The 16,795-nt window shown below is 40.9% G+C and overlaps 1 protein-coding gene across 50 annotated transcripts in view; it reads right to left on the bottom strand.

Annotated features, from left to right (window-relative positions):
• RIMS1 (regulating synaptic membrane exocytosis 1) overlaps positions 1-16,795 on the bottom strand; it is a 232,049-nt gene that overhangs the window by 104,103 nt on the left and 111,151 nt on the right. For 43 of the 50 annotated variants that reach the window (XM_053381174.1, XM_053381183.1, XM_053381178.1 and 40 more), the window contains 6 exons: positions 12,385-12,441; positions 8,680-8,747; positions 8,113-8,223; positions 6,936-7,035; positions 4,659-4,782; positions 912-958 (listed from right to left, as the gene is read on the bottom strand). In XM_053381174.1, coding sequence (XP_053237149.1) covers positions 912-958; positions 4,659-4,782; positions 6,936-7,035; positions 8,113-8,223; positions 8,680-8,747; positions 12,385-12,441 — 507 coding nt within the window. The remainder of the gene's footprint in view (positions 1-911; positions 959-4,658; positions 4,783-6,935; positions 7,036-8,112; positions 8,224-8,679; positions 8,748-12,384; positions 12,442-16,795) is intronic. The other 7 variants (XM_053381179.1, XM_053381190.1, XM_053381180.1 and 4 more) reach the window with 1 other exon arrangement.

Here is a 16,795-nt window from a genome sequence, read left to right as displayed (position 1 = left end):
CACCAATTGGCCAACTATGCCCAGGAGGAAGGCCTCTGGTTTCCATTTTAAAATAAATTTAAATTCATTTTAAAATAAATTTAAATTCATTTTAAAATAATTTTAAATTCATTTTAAAATAAATTTAAATTCATTTTAAAATAAATTTAAATTCATTTTAAAATAAATTTTAAAATAAAAGGTTTTCAAAATGTAAGTTGCCTTGGGGGACATTTTTTTCGGCCAAAATTTGCCTCATAAATAATTTTATAAATAAATAAGATGTGGGAGGGAGTACTGTTGTCACCATTTGTTAATCAGAAATAAAGTTGGCAGTGGAATGCTAAAGGTGTTCAGAGAATAATATCACTAAGAGTGATATTCAGCTAAGTTGTACTCTGAGCAAACTTACTGAACTTGATGGGATGAGAACTAACATTGGATATCACCCTACATTTCACAAATATTCATGTGCAATATGATTGTGCAACTATATACCACACAACAGATGCTGAATGTTCTTCAGTTTTTGCAACTGAAACACAACCTAGAGGGAAAGTTAATACACATTTGCAATTCAGGGAAATGATGGCGCAGGAAGACCCTAAGTTACGTTTTCTCACGGAAAAACTCTTTTTTGTCAAAGCTTCATTTTTATGTGGAATTTTACCACACCACAGAAGAAACGATCTAGCTAGTTTCTTGTCTAAACTGGAAGTGAATTCAAACCATCCGTTCAGGTGGTGACATTTGAGAGTTCTCACTACTGAAAGTGGAGGCATATCAGCACCAACGTTTTGTGGACTGAACCCAGTGGTATCAAAAGTAGTTTTAGACAAAGATTGTGCTTACAGACTGCATAATGCTGCATATATTCTTCTAAATTATTTTATTTCATTCAAAGCATAAGCAAGAACAAAGGAAATACTCACTAGATTCTAGTGGAGGATGAGAAGTCTCGGGAATCCTTGGAATGTCACTAAAAGAGGTATAGAAAAATTAGAAAAACCTGAACAACTTCTCTACAAAACAAATACATGGACTAATTTTAGAGGGAGGTAATTACTTAATTTTCAACAATAATTACCCTCTGATTTTCACTCATGGCCCTGAAAAATTCCCCACTTACAGGTCTTTGATACATCTTTGTTAGATATATTGTTGTTTTTACTTTAATTTTTCTCTCATAGTGCTATGCCGAAACCTATCCTCTGTTTTTTGTTTTTTTTTTGCAAAAGAGGCTTCATCTTCCTTCTTCATTTCCAGGAAGCTTTAGAATGTCTTTCAATTTTCTTTAGAATTTGATGGCACAGGGCTGAGAGAGATGAGGGCACTGTGTGTGTTTCTTTCCATTACACATTTCTCTAGTAGCCTGCAGCCTCCCTGGGTGCCTGTATTTCCTAATCTGAGAAAGCCCTACAGGGAGTGATACTTTATGACACCATCATCTAGGCTTTAGCTGAAGTGTGGGAAACCCCTGGGATTGGAGCACTTGCTGATTTTGTTTCATCAAAAAAATCCATTAAAAACAACAACCTCCCTGCACTAATATATTTAAAAGTGAAAAGATCACATTTAACAACATAAACAACAATAAATCAGGAGCAATGTATGCAGTCTCTTGCAGGAAAGCCCAGCTGAGATTTTCTTAAGTTACAGACACCTAGGAAGGCTGAAAATTCCAGCACCAGAGAGATGATTTGTAGAATGAAAGGACATTCACAGAAAACTTTGGCCACCTCAAAAGTAAGGTAAGTATAACAAAATCCCGCACCCTATTCATGAAACTTTTCCCTCCTCCTTCCTAATTTCCAAACGTGATTCCTTTTTTTCCATTAGTAAAGCTGGGATTTACAATAGAACTTGATGATCCTAAGGGACACAGCACTAATGTACATTTGGTTTTGACAATGATTACAACACAGGCAGCAACTTCAATATGAACACACTATCAGGTTACTATTGCAGTTGGATGTTCCACAATATTTGTAAAATCACACAACAAAGGGAAACATAGCTGTCACCCTTCTATCTACAGCTAGTGATTCTGACTTCCCCCTTTTTGAAAATGACACAAATTGTGTAACTCACTAGAAGTTTTTATACACGCGTCTCAAGGAGTTTGCTGAATGAAGCCTATGAAAAAAACTTACAATAACAAAGAAAAAAACCAAGAAAATATGGAAAAGGTAAAAAATAATAATAAAGGTAATAATAACACATGGAAATACAATACACATGAAAACTGATATATCCCTAAATAGGGCTGCAATTCTAAACACCCTTGAACTCAGTAGGATTTACTTCTGAATGGGCATTGTACAGCAGTTGTGGAGAACATTTAGCCCTCTAGATGTTGCTGAACTACAACTCCTATCTGCCTCAGGAAGCCTAACCAATGGTAAGCGATGATGGGAGCTGTAGTTCAGCAGTATCTGGAGGGCCAAAGGTTTCCCACATCTGATGTATAGCATCATGTTACAGATTTACATGCAGTTCTTATACATTAGCCACTGAAACAGCAAAACATGCTTCCTATTAGTGGCTCTCAGTCCAAAAAGATTTTGTTTGCCCTTGAGCAGTTTTGATTGTATATCACAAGAATTTTTACCTTCATCCACAAATTTTAGTTTTACATTTGGGTGGGGATTTACCATAATTTTATGCTGGGGATTCACCAGAATCTATAAAGCCCCTGGCAGCATGAGATTTTGCTAGTCCTTGCCAGGGGTCTTAGGCATAGCATGTGTGGATGATATCGAGATATGGTGCATAGAGACTTGTTCAATAGCTTTAAGCTGCATGATATGGGCAAGCCACTTTCTGCCTTGATTATTCTCACACATAAACAAAGAAGCATTGTGGGTTGCACAGAATCTAGGGAACTGTTGTCTGTGCCACAGTAATGCCACAGAAACCCAACCCTCCACTTTTATATAAATAAACATGACACATAAATAAATGTAACATGTAAGAAGAAATTAATCCAAAGTAGTGTGGGAAACTAAGGACGCGGGTGGCGCTGTGGGTAAAAGCCTCAGCGCCTAGGGCTTGCCGATCGAAAGGTCGGCAGTTCGAATCCCCGCGGTAGAGTGCGCTCCCGTCGTTCGGTCCCAGCGCCTGCCAACCTAGCAGTTCGAAAGCACCCCCGGGTGCAAGTAGATAAATAGGGACCGCTTACTAGCGGGAAGGTAAACGGTGTTCCGTGTGCTGTGCTGGCTCGCCAGATGCAGCTTGTCACGCTGGCCACGTGACCCGGAAGTGTCTTCGGACAGCGCTGGCCCCCGGCCTCTTAAGTGAGATGGGCGCACAACCCTAGAGTCTGTCAAGACTGGCCCGTATGGGCATGGGTACCTTTACCTTTACCTTTACCTAGTGTGGGAAATGGTAAATTTTTTTTTTGCCATGTCTGACCTCGTGGCTGTAATATTTGTGTGATTACACGGATTTAGCAAAATCTGAAGGAGAATGCTGTGACACCTGTGGAACCTGTGTCCAATAATTATTAAAAATCCCAAACCCTATCCCTCCCCCTTATATTTATAGTTTTAGCTACAACTCCTAAAACGACGCACATCCGTGCCCAACCTCTATACAGAGCAATGTGGTTTTCTCAAGAGGTCAATCCACTTAACAGTGGTTGCACCCCTTCAGTCCTTTTCCGTTTTATTTATTCTTAAAATAACTATGTGCATATATTATGGCAACAATAGCCCTCTTCCGGCATTCCTAATGTAGAGGAAAGTAGACATCCGGTGAGGATAAGCATGAAAGCTGTGCCCCTCTTCCGTCACTAATTTCATCACTTTCCAGCTCGTGAAAGCAGACAAGCTGCAAAATGAAGCCTTATGCATTCATGGAAAATCAGGATTCTAAAATGAGTGTTGGGGGATGGAAGTTCATGAATACAAAAGGCTCCTCTAGCAAACATTTGCCTTCCACAAACTAAAAGGAGATTGAAATGGTGACATGGGTTGGGGCAGTGGCATTGCAGCGGGGGTGGGGGTGGTACACCCCAGGTTCCATGTCTGCGGGGGTGACAAGAAGTCACCCCGCGGGGGCTCTCGGCAGTGCGAGCAGCCATCGTGCCGCTGCAGCCGCATGTGGAGAATCCTCTGTTCACGGCTGTAGCCACAAGCATAGGATCCTGGCGCCGGTGGCAAACCACTAAGTACAGCGCATGTGTGATGTCACATGCATGTGCTGTACGTAGCGGTTTGCCGGATGGCTGCAGCACCATCTGTACGGTGGTTGAGCGGCACCAGCTGCAAACCGCTACACAGCGCATGTGTGACCTCGCTACGTACGGCGCATGCATCGTACGTAGTGATGCTGCAGATGTGCCCTACCTAGTGATGTCCGCCCCAGGTGTCACAACGCCTTTCTTCACCCCTGGGTTGGGGGAGCCCTCCAAGTTAACCCATCTCCTTTACTTTCTACTGAGAAATGTCTGAAATGTGTGTGTGTGTGTGTGTGTGTGTGTGTGTGTGTGTGTGTGAGAGAGAGAGGGAGAGAGAGAGAGAGAGAGAGAGAATATTGAGAGGGGGAATGTATGTGTGTGTGTGCATAGACTGAGTCACACAGAGAAACGCTTACATAGTTATGACCAGGGGGTGGGGTGGCGGAGGCAAGATTCCACATGTAACGTGCATTTACAAAATGAGTGATTCGAACCTTACCCAATAGGCCTTGAAACAATAATTTCAACTTGAGGTTCTGATTTTGATTCTAAAATAATGTTGTAAACTTCTTCGTTTGTAGCTCCGGGAAGCGGTTTGCCATTCCATTCTAGAACTTCATCACCTTGAATGTAAACACAAGGGAGGTTTCCTCTCCTGCCTTTCATATCACTTTGCACAAGCACACACAAATAAATAAATAAGCTTTCTTTTCCAGGCTTACAGATGGCCAGTTTATTGAATATTCATCCTGATAAGTTTGCAGAAAGCTTGTGTAGAAGTTATACAGTGCCTGCTCTTTATTTAGCATCCATTCTGATTCGTTTATGAACAGGCTATACATCTGGAGGCAGCCCTGTTTAGGGAAGTTTTTAATGACTGATGTTTTAATGTATTTTTAATCTTTTGTTGGAAGCCGCCCAGAGTGGCTGGGGAAATCAAGCCAGATGGGAGGGGTATAAATAAAATTATTATTATTAATAATTATTATTATTATTATTATTATTAAACACCCACTATTTATTGAGCATTCATCCTGTTTAGTTGCAATAAGATTATATGACTTCCCATCAATTGAACATTATCTCATTTTTTCTAGTGCATTTTCTCATCACTTTCCCTATCATAAAATGCCTGGCTCTTTATTAAGTGCGTTTGTTGTGCCAGAGCACTTTAATCCATTTTAATTGTGCAAAACTAAATTTGTGACAGAATCCACCTTCTGTGTATGCTAGTGACCTCTTTGTATGCCAGCCAGACAGGAGATTCCTGCATTTCAGGGGTTGGATTAAATGACCTTTGGGGGTTTTTCTGACTCTACAATTCCATGATTCTATGAGAAACACCCTCCTGGCCAATGCATGCAGACAGAAGTAAGCTCCTCCAAGTGGCCAATCAAACACCAACACTTTCTTCAGGGGTTTCAATGTTCAAAGAGGCTGCTCAAAGAGTCCTGGCTCTTTTTCATGCCAAGCAGACTGCTGTTTGACGATCCTCACGTCAAAGCTTAGTTCAGTTCATTTTGTATACAGTGTACTCTGCTAACACCTTGAATACAAACACAATCGCAGAAACACAGAAATGTAGAGTTGGAAGGGACCTTGAGGATCACCTAGTCCAACTTCTTGCAGTGCAGGAATCTTTCACCCAACCTGGGACTCGAACCCTGAGATTAAGAGTCTCATCTGCTACCAACTGAGCTATCTATATGGAAATAAAATCCACAGATCCAAAAAATTTGCAAAGCCCCCAATTTTCATCACTTCCCGTCATTTTCTATAAGGAGTCCTTTACTGCACCGAAGATGGTTTCCTTCTGTATTCCGAAGTTTCTGTCCGCCTAACACAGAATGGGGAGTCCAGGCACTGGCACAGCTCTGGCCCCCAAGCAGTTCTGCAGAAGCACTGCATGTAGCCATTTATTTTCAGACTTCCATGTTCACTTAAGCAGAGGGCGTCAAGCATGCAATCTAAAGGTGCTTCTTCTCGTGGGGATCAGTGCACTCAACTGGGTGGATTCATTTAGGGCCCATTTTTGCTCACGTAAGCAATTTGATAATAATGTCAACATTTAATATTTAAATGCTATTTTAAAAATTAAACATGTTATTAAATGTTTAATGCATACATAAGGAAGTCCTTCCAATTCTTTATATAAATATAATGCTTTTTTAATTTTCACCATATATAAATAGCTGCTTCTAAGGGCAACCTGCACACTATTACAGACAGTAAAGATAGTGATTGTCAATATATTGCTACCATCACATTAGACTGAAATGTTTTATTGCAAACTTTAAATTGGGATAGGGAACCTCACGTCTGGAGATGAAATGCAGCACTCTAGGCCTCTCCGTCTGGGCCTTGGGACTCTCCTTATGCCCTGCTCCCTCCCCAGGACTCAAGCCCTGTCCTCACACCATGCCTCGCAGTGAGCCCACTCCACACTCCCCATGAGAGCTGCTGCTTGGCTGAAACATGTCCTCTAACTATCATAATGCCTAGATGAAGGTTGGGGAGTGGTTGTGTTGTCTGTAGATGTAAGAACCTCTGACTTTTGCATGACTGGAAGGTAGCCCACTGTACATAGTATGTAAGGGTCAAATCTGATGCCCTGCCTGCTTTGGCCTCTGCCCCTACCCAGCTCTGCCCCCCAGAAGGTTTATGGGGAAATGTGGTCCTGAAAAAGTTCTGTGTTCCTGCTGTAAATGCAGCACAAAACACAACAGTAGTGCTGTTTTTGCAACATCAAAAAAAATAATTCAGTGGCTTGAGTTACCTGCTCTTAGATGTCCCACCACATCAGCCAAGCTACCTTTCTTTACTTTGGTAATGAAGGCACCAAGTCGTCCTAAATCAGTCATTTTTCCTCCTACAACCTGAGTGAGTGGGGGGAAAGTGTCAGTTTTCAGAATACAGCGGATTACATTTGAAGGAATGCAATGAAAAACTATTTAATCCAATAGACAGCTGCAAGTTACCTATCACAACTTGCTGACCAAAATGTTTACACACAGGGCACACAAGTTCAAAGTTAAAACAATCCTTGCTGAAGTGATATTTTATGTAATGTTCAGAGGCCTTATACATGCAAAACTATATTTCTATAAGTTCTCATACTCATATTAATACTTAAACAGATTCTAGGTCAAAACACGGATTATGAATGTTAGGAAAGCCTGCTGGACCAGGCCAATGGCTCATGCTAGTCCACCATCCTGTTCTCACAGTAGCCAAACAGATGCCTGTGAGAAAACAGCAAGCAGGATTCGAGCACAGGAACCTTCTCCCCTGCTGTGGTTTCCAGCAACTGGTATTCAGAAACATTGCTACTTCCAACTGTGTCCTGCTTGTGGGAATCACATACGTTCCTGATTGGGCCCCTGTGGGAACAGAATGCAGGACTAATGTGCCCTTCCGTCTGATCTAGTAGGATGATAATCTTATGATTATTATTTTCCACTTCCCATTAAACTCTAATTAAAGGTTATGGCCAGCTTGAACCTGCTCAGTCCATGGCTATTTGAACTGGCAACCTAATATGCATTCACTGTTCTTAATGAAGGGAGATGTTCCCCTATTTGGAAAGGAGTTTGGAATTCATCTGTCTATATTAGGAATTCACAGGGAGGAAGAGAAAGGTCAGAAAAGGCTGCTGAGCTAATGTATGCCTATCTGCAAATTATATCTATGTCAGGCCCCTGCCTCAGACATTAAAGGAGCAGAAATGCCAAATATATTTCTATGGCTCATGATTCTATTTTCATACTTGGGAAGGTGCGGACTGGCTCACAGCATCCTTTTCCTCTTTTCCTACCACAAGGTCCAAAAACCAAAGATAAGATTAGTACCCTGAGGAGGAGACACCACCCATCACTTAGTGCTCTCACTGAGGCCACAGCCAACCTTTAAAATATATTGGAATGAATTTACAGCCTAACCTCCACAGTACTTACTTTGAGTCCCAGCAATGCACCTGACTCTTTTGGCATAGTTGTTCTCTTGTTGAGAATAACACGACCAATTAGGCGATCTCCTTCTTTAGATGGTTGCCACGTTACAGGATGCTATTAAAAATAAGCAAACAAGGAGAAGCAAATTCCTGTTTATGCATACAAATCAAGTCTGTAAGCCACACTCTTTTCCCCGATGTAATAAAGGTGTTGGGCATCTATTTTTATAGTTATCAATGGACCGCATGTTGCCTATGCTGGTTATTTAAACTGTTTGCTGTCTCCAGCATAGTACTTAGAATGGTAGGCACACTTACGATCCAAGACAAAGTACACAACTCCTTATGGTTTAACATACCATTTTTCTATTAAGTTTATTCATTGGATGAAGGAGTAGATTTTCTACAAAAATATCCTACCTATTAAAGGTGTTTTGTGATTATTCATAAAAACAACTCACAGTCTTTTTTCATATCATCATGTTAAGAACCAACCAACACCATAATGATAATAAAAAAATAATCGTTTATTTTAATTTAATCCAATAGACCAATTTGGCATATTTCTTACCGAGCTAATAGGAGATGTCTCCCTACTGTGCCACGTGGCAGGATCAAGCCAGTAATAATCCAAATCACCTGGAATATATAGGAAAGGAAAGAAATGAAATATGTATTCTGAAGGAAATGCATTAACTGTATTATGAGTTGAACTGAATTTAGTGTTTGAATTTAGAAATAATAATAATAATAATAATAATAATAATAATAATATACAATTCCCTATTCAACTGCAGATCTTGCATGATGATTGAGTTTATGTTTTGGCTGAGTTTATAATTTGTTAAGACTGTTTCTATATTACAGTGTTTCAAGATGCTGATGTTACTAGCATATAAAAATACAAGGAGATACTTCAGATTGGCCACATTCAGATGACATCCTAAATCAAGTCTGAGGAACCTATGGCTCTCTAGGTGTTGTTGGACTTCTCTCATCACTCTCATCAGACCCAGCTGGCATGGCCCATGGTCAGGAACAATGGGAGTTGTAGCTCAACAACATATAGAAGACTATAGCTTCCCCATACATGTGTTAAATCATAGTTTAGCAATACCAGACTGAGTCAAGTCTTCCTACCCAGGGGTGGATGCTCTCATTCTCTCCTTCAGCACAGGCACAAGGAGGAAATCAGAAGCTTCTGCTACACTTTCAGATTAACCAGAGTTTAGTGGGTCATCCAAATCCTAAACTATGATCAATGTTAACTGTGGTTTGATAAAACAAGCCAGCTTCATAATCCATGCTTTGAAGCTGGCTTGTTTCAAACAATCCATGCTTACGATTAACCAGTTTGTTGGGTTTAAGCTACAGTTAAGTGAAACCAAAATCTTCCTCACAGTCATATCAGAGAAAGAGAAAGATGAGCCCATGACCCAATATAACTCATTTCATCAAGCAGAACTGGGCTATTTATTCTGGCCTATCTAGCTCCATTCTGATAGTATTTCTTCTGGATTTCAGGTACCATATTTCCTGTAACCTGAGATGATTTCAATGGAGGTGCCTAGGGTTGAACCTTGGACCCCTCTACATATAAAACAACACACTCTATTTGCATGCTATAAACACAAGCTTGATTGTGTCAACCCCACAATTTCCAACTGCAGTAAATTTTGAGCAGCTGCTTGCTTGCTCCAGGTCCCCATATGGCCTACTTGTGTACATTTGCAAATACATAGGACTGTACTTCAGGCTAAAGTTAGCTGCAGATAGTTCCTATTTAAATCAATAGCACTTAAATGATGGCTAACTTGTGTTACTGATTTCAATGGAACTCAAGTTCAGCTAACTTCAGCTGGATCCAACTCAGAAATATCACACCATCATAATCAATTTCCAGTAAAACTGCTCTCAACATCTCACTATTTGGGGGAGACAGAAGCAACCAAAGCTACAACAAGTGACATACACATAGCTGTGCTAGTAAGCAATTGATAGTAGTTAAAATAATTTTGTGTGGTATGTAGTAGTATATATACACAATATTAATTTGAATAATGGAGGCAAAACTGGAAATGTACTTGAGATGACACACAAGTAAAAGGGGTAGACAGAAAAGACGAATGAATTACATGATGTGAAGTGATGGAGAGAGACGTATATGCTTCTGTGTTATGCAATGATGACCAACAAATGAATTATAATAATCAATTCGCAGAGATTGCAGTTTAGAATACCGATCAGGATTCTGTACAAGAAGATGCTTCCTTGTAAAGACAAGCTGGAGCACAATTCTCTGCACACTTACCTAATAAGTCTAATTGAAATTAGCAGAACTTACTTCTGAGTAAACATGCACAGGATTGCACTGTTAGCCACTCTGCTATTGTTGATTATCAACTAATGCAAACTGTGCAGATTCTGCTTTACCTCTGCCATGAATTCATTAGTTAGTCTAAAGCAGCTCATTCATTATCTCTTATCCCTAGCCCCACCCAAACCTGTAATAGGGGGCTAATAATGTCAAACTACTTTACGGAGCTGTAATACAGATGATGAAGAGGATAACAACAACAACCAGCAGCATCAGCATCAATGGCACATTTATTTGTCATTGGGCTATATATACATATCATGGTTGATATCAAAAGCTCAGTACAAGTACATAGCCAACCCTTATGTTAAACCAAAGTTTAATATTACAAGAGTAAGCCTACCCTTCCCCAATCTGCTTTGGATGCACCTGCTTTAATTTTTAGATTAACCACGGTTTCCTATGTCATCATAGATTGGCCATTTTAATTTTAACTATGGTTTGCTTGAAACAAGCCAACTCCAAACAATGCATTATGAAACTAATAATCCAAGGCATCCAGTTGCCAGCTGAGAACAAGATGCTGGTCCAGATGGGCCATTGGCATCATGCTGCAAGCTCTTCTTATGTTCTTAATCAAACCACAGTTAACATTAGCCATAGTTTAGGGAGCTTTCTTGCTAGGGTTGTTGCTGAACTTGCAGAATCTTTCCTAAAGTTCCCCCCCTTTTTGACATGCTAGATCAAATTAAGGCTATGCATATTTATTTAGTTTTAACATTTATCATCTGTTCTTCACCAGATAGTCCCAGGGCAGAACAAAACCACACCTTCATTCAAACAAAGTAAATAAAATTAAAAAACAACAAACCATATTATATATACAATTACTTTTAAAATTATAATTAAAAGAATCAGAAAAAAATACTGAAACAAGCTAGATACTATCATGGCCAAGTGACTCATCACACTTCTCATCCCCTCCCAAAGGGCTGTGCAAAGAGCTGCATTTTCACTTGTCATGAAATCAAGTGATTCACTAGAATCAAAGGATTCTAGAAGTAGGGAGCCACCACAGAGAAGGCCGTCTCATGCACCCCACCCTACAAACTTTGGCTAACAGTGGGATCATGGGCAGGTCCTCCCCCTCTGAACTTAGTGCAAGGGCATGTGAATATGGAAGGAGGTTGTGCAAAGCCAGCATACTCATCCAAGCAAATCTGGTGCCATAAACTGGCATACTTGGGCACATGTTGTGGTAGAGCTCACCACATGAATCCTGCCCTGCATTCCCCCCAACTGTAGGCATCACCAGTTAGCGCCTCCATGTTGCCAATGAGGGAGAGGCATCAGCTGACAACCCACTCAAATATGTTGTCAACCTTGCCTCAAAGGATGAAGCCCGAATATATAGGGAACAAGAGTATGGTTGCAACTGACAGGAAGCAACATACAAGAAGGAGCACTGGCACAAATTCACATTCAGGCACAGATTTCTCCCTCTGAAGAGCAAACAATATACCTTCTCTCATTGTTATTTGTGCCATTTCACTTCAGACATATTAAATGGAGTCCCTAATTCTTAATGACAATGATACTTTAACAGCAGCATTCAAGAATGTGTACTCTATTATACAATTTCTCTCTCACAAACATGCTCAGACGCTTTATCTTTCACAACATTATTTTTATGGCAAACATGATATTGCTAACCAAAGTTGGTTGGGCTAGAATTTGTCGATTGCTTTCTCTCCTTAGCTTCCCTGTGTTCGGTTTGCTATATAAAGTGCCAAAAAATGAATACGGTACATTCAAGATTAGAGTCATGAATACCTAAAACTGAAATGCAATGCTTTCAACTGGGTACATTGTATTTAAAAATAAATAAATCCAAAAGCATACTATATGATAATACACAGGCTGCATTATTGCAATTTGAAGGCTATGAAATTTACTAACCACAACACGACTCAGGAGACGCAGGGCACACCAACTCTCTTCTGCCAAACAGATTAGCTAAAAATAATATATCTGAATGATTATATGTTCCCTGACCATCAAAACCTCTGAAATCTGATTACTTTCTCGAATGTGCAATATTGTTTATGGCTAAATGAGATTTACCCTGTCCAGAATTACATTTACAGACAGGTTATTTTAAAATAAAATTTTAAAAAAATCTAAACACATATTTATGGTTGAAAAAGTCAGCTTATATTTTAAAAACACAGTTATATACTTAAAAATTAGGAATGGGTATTATGAAAGATAAAGGAACCCGCCCGCCCCCGAAAGAGCAAGAAAAATGGCTCTTTTTATCTCTTCCCCCCACCCTTATGCTTGTACTTCACCACCAGAAGAAACCTTTTCAAAACTCAGACTGATTGGCAATAATATTTTACAGTCATCTACAGCCTCCCATTCTGACAGTACTATTAGATTACCTGTCCCCGAATACACCGTATGGAGAAGAAACTGAAGGAAACCAGCAAACATAGCAGCTTCAGCTCAGAGCACCTAAACAAGCAGAACCGACTTCAAGCAGGTTGCTGAATTCCAGCCTGCGACTGTAGCAAAGCAGTAACCGCAACGGGTGGAGGGGGGGGGAGAGAGGAAACCCCCCTCCAAAAAACAAATCAGTACAAAGCCAGGTCTATAAGACAAGTCCCTGTAGTCCTTGTCTCCTGAGCCAATGCCAAATTATTCTGCAATGTCAAACACTCTACAACAGTGACACCAAACAAGGCCACAAGAGCCACAGCCATCAATACAAATCTCTGCAGTGTGGAGAGAGCATTGATTACTGCATTAATCTATACATGCTCAGTGCAATGCTAAAGAGCCTCTCTGGCTACGAAGAATCCTTAATGATTTTAGGAGACTCCACGAGACAGTCTGACGGGGGGGGAGGGGAAACCCCCAAACAAAACACTGCTCCCTGCCCACAGAGGTGGGAAAATAAATGTTTTATCTGCCAGTACTTGACACAGACAAATGCTATTCGAAGCACAAGTATCAATGCAATCAGTAACAATGCGGCAGCCGTTCTTCCTCTTTAGTACATTTAGACTGAGTTTTTGCTGTGCAATTTAAACACGGGCACAACACAAATTAAACCCGACCCACCCACCCTTAATTCACAGATAGGAGGCCACCACAGAAATGTGTGAGTTGGGTTAGAAAGCAGAGAAGCCCACCACCTGGCGAAGTTGTTCTTCAGGTTGCCTGATCCAAAGGCAAAAGCAGCTAAAGCTGGGCCAGAAGGCATATGTTTACTGGATGCTGCTCTCACCTGCTGACCGAGACAAGCCTTGGGCAACTGCCAAGGGGCACTCACAGAACATGGACCACTTCTTCCGGAAACTGGGGGCATTTCCATGGGCAGAGAGAAAGTGAGGCAAAAGAGGCAGATGGAGATTTTCTTAGCGCTGGCACAGGTCCCTTCCCTTTGCAGCAGTTTTGTCTCCCATGCAGATGGGGCAGGGAGAGACAAAATAATATTTGTAGTTGAATAAAGCAGTTGAATGTAGCAGTTTGAAAGCACGTCAAAGTGCAAGTAGATAAATAGGTACCACTCCGGTGGGAAGGTAAACGGCGTTTCCGTGCGCTGCTCTGGTTTCACCAGAAGCGGCTTAGTCATCCTGGCCACATGACTCAGAAAAACTGTCTGCGGACAAACGTTGGCTCCCTCGGCCAGGAAAGCGAAATGAGTGCCGCAATCCCAGAGCTGTTTGCGACTGGACTTAACTGTCAGGGGTCCTTTACTTTTACCTTTTATAACATCTTACAGATTTCTCAGTGATATACTGTACTAACACAATGGTAGCGGTTAGTTGACACTACAAATATTTTAATGTACTACTTGTGCAAAGCGGGACCAGGTACAGGAAGGGGCTGCAAAACTATATGGAGAGCCCCACCCCAAGGCCATGACTTCCACTGACTTACGGGTAGACATCTGAGCCAGCAGCACTGTGAAATTACTACAAAATCTACCAGAAAGCATGGAGCATTTGAAACACAAATCATTATCAACACCCTCAAATCAGCCCATCGTAAACTCCTAACAACTGAATGGCTAAAGCAGTTTAATTCATGCCTGAATGAAAATACTGCAATCAGGGTGGACATGGAACATAATATATTTTGGGTTCTGCATGTCTGTTAGGAACATTGTAGTATTAATGTTCATTAAAAAGAAAATTTAATAAACCAGATACCCTGAAAAATATAATCAAGGGTATTATTATTATTAGTTTGTATTTTTCTATGTATTTTACCTAGCTCCAAATGATTCACACTCTGACCTGGGTGGGGTCATAGAGACAGGAGAAGGGCAGAGAGTAAGCTGACTGTACTAGGTCAAATTTCATTCCACAGAAGTGCTTTTATTCTTCTTTTGACCTGATTTGCCCCTATAGAAGACAAATGGCAGATTTTATATAATATTTAATACTTCTCTAATGTTGCCACAAGCAACACATCCTAATCCTCATCACAATTTTCTAGGCCAAGCTACGATTAGGATTGTGATGACACAGATAAAGGAAATCTGGACAATACGGGTTAATGTTTTCATTTCTTCTCATAAAGCAAGCTGAGCAAAGGTTCTGAACATACCACCCATATCCTCATTACTGGAAGTGTGGTTACATAGTTTTGAGAGAGGTGATGGACCACATTAATTTTCTGTTGCTCCAGAGCAGGAAGTAGCTGACATGGTGCCCCCCAGATGTTACAGACTACAATTTCAGTCAGTCTAACCAGCACAGCCAGTAACCAGGGATAATGGGAGTTCCCATCAGTAACATCTGCAGGACACTCCCTTGGCCACCCCTGCTCTGGAAGGTTCAACCTCACCCAATGGGTTCTAAGTAGAATAAACAATATTTAGAGTCGGACACGACTAAACGACTAAACAATAAAAGAGTAAACATCAGGAAACACTCCTGGATGGTGCAAACTGTTTGACGGTGGAACGGATTGCCCCAGGTAGTGGTTGACCCTCCTTTGTTGGAAGTTTTTAAGCTGAAGCTGGAATTCCACCCTTTTGGGGATGCCGCAGTAGTGGGGTTCCTTCCAAGTCTGTGGTTCTAAGGCTGAGGCGATTAATAAAAGGCACATTGTGTTTCACTGCAAAAATATGGCTCCATCAACAGTTTCTGCTTTGTGACAGTTCCCCCAAGCACCTAAATGCAAATAAGTTTGTGTTCGCAGGTCTAAACCGCTGCTTCCCTAACATCCTGTCTCTCACCACCACCTTACGGCCCTCATTGGTTTAGAGGATACATCCTGTACTGTGCTGACCTTTGGAAGGACTAGTCACAACTTCCTTTTCCCAGGTCTAGGAATATAGGGATTACACAGTGGTACTGGGAAGGCACAAGGTGGGTCTCAGAGGTATCTCTTTTCCTATCTCAACCAATGCTTCCTATTGGCTGCTCAAGGATAAATGTGGGACAAAGGGCAGAAGTTGATAACAAAGCAAGCCATCACTAGCGTAACTTTTAAAATGTGCTTGATTAAGGTTTTTGTTTCTCTTTAATCCAGCAAAGTTCAAGAACAAAGGTCTAGCACTGGCTGTCAGTAAGAACTCATAGAGATATGGCTACAGTTCTGTTCCAGTCTGTCAAGGGTATTTCAATATGATTTCAGTACTGTTGGTGTGGTAGATTTGACAACACATTGCTTCACTGGTGCCCCATTTCAGGTCTGTGAGCGAAACCTAAATTGTGGCATCATAGTGACAAAGCAGAAGTTGCTGAATTGCAACTTATTACCAAACTTAAAACCATTGAGAGACCTGGTCTGAATAGAGACATTGGATTCTTATCTCATTATACATGATAAAGCTATCTTTAGCCATCTCACCCCTTGTTTTTTCCTGTAAGACCAATTGCAGTCGTTAACAGTCGTCAACAGGTTTACCACACCTATCAGCCAATCACCCATTCCCACCACCCTTCTGAGTAATACCCCTCCCCACCCTCTCACTATATATAAGGGTCTGCTGACTTCTGTTTCAGTGTCTCTGAAGTAGTGTGCATGCACAGGAAAGCTCATACCAATAACAAACTTAATTGGCTTCTAAGGTGCTACTGGAAGGAATTTTTTATTATTATTTTGTTTCGAGTACGGCAGACCAACACGGCTACCTACTTGCAACTATTACTATACACAGTTCCTGATACAGCTACTCAAAGCATTGGGATATCAGCTAACACATTGGTTGCCAATGGGACACCATACCTCCACACTCCCTTAGTGGAAAGAAACCTCCTTTAGCTAACAGAGGAGGTTTTTTCAAGCCTAATTGTAGTGAGGGGTCAATTTAAGGTAGATTGCAGCTGGGGAGGAGAAAGCTGCAGGG

Source organism: Podarcis raffonei, chromosome 3, assembly GCF_027172205.1.
Source record: "Podarcis raffonei isolate rPodRaf1 chromosome 3, rPodRaf1.pri, whole genome shotgun sequence".
Lineage (NCBI taxonomy): Eukaryota > Metazoa > Chordata > Lepidosauria > Squamata > Lacertidae > Podarcis > Podarcis raffonei.
Note: the sequence above shows the minus strand (reverse complement) of the source record. Positions and strands in the feature narration are given on the sequence as shown.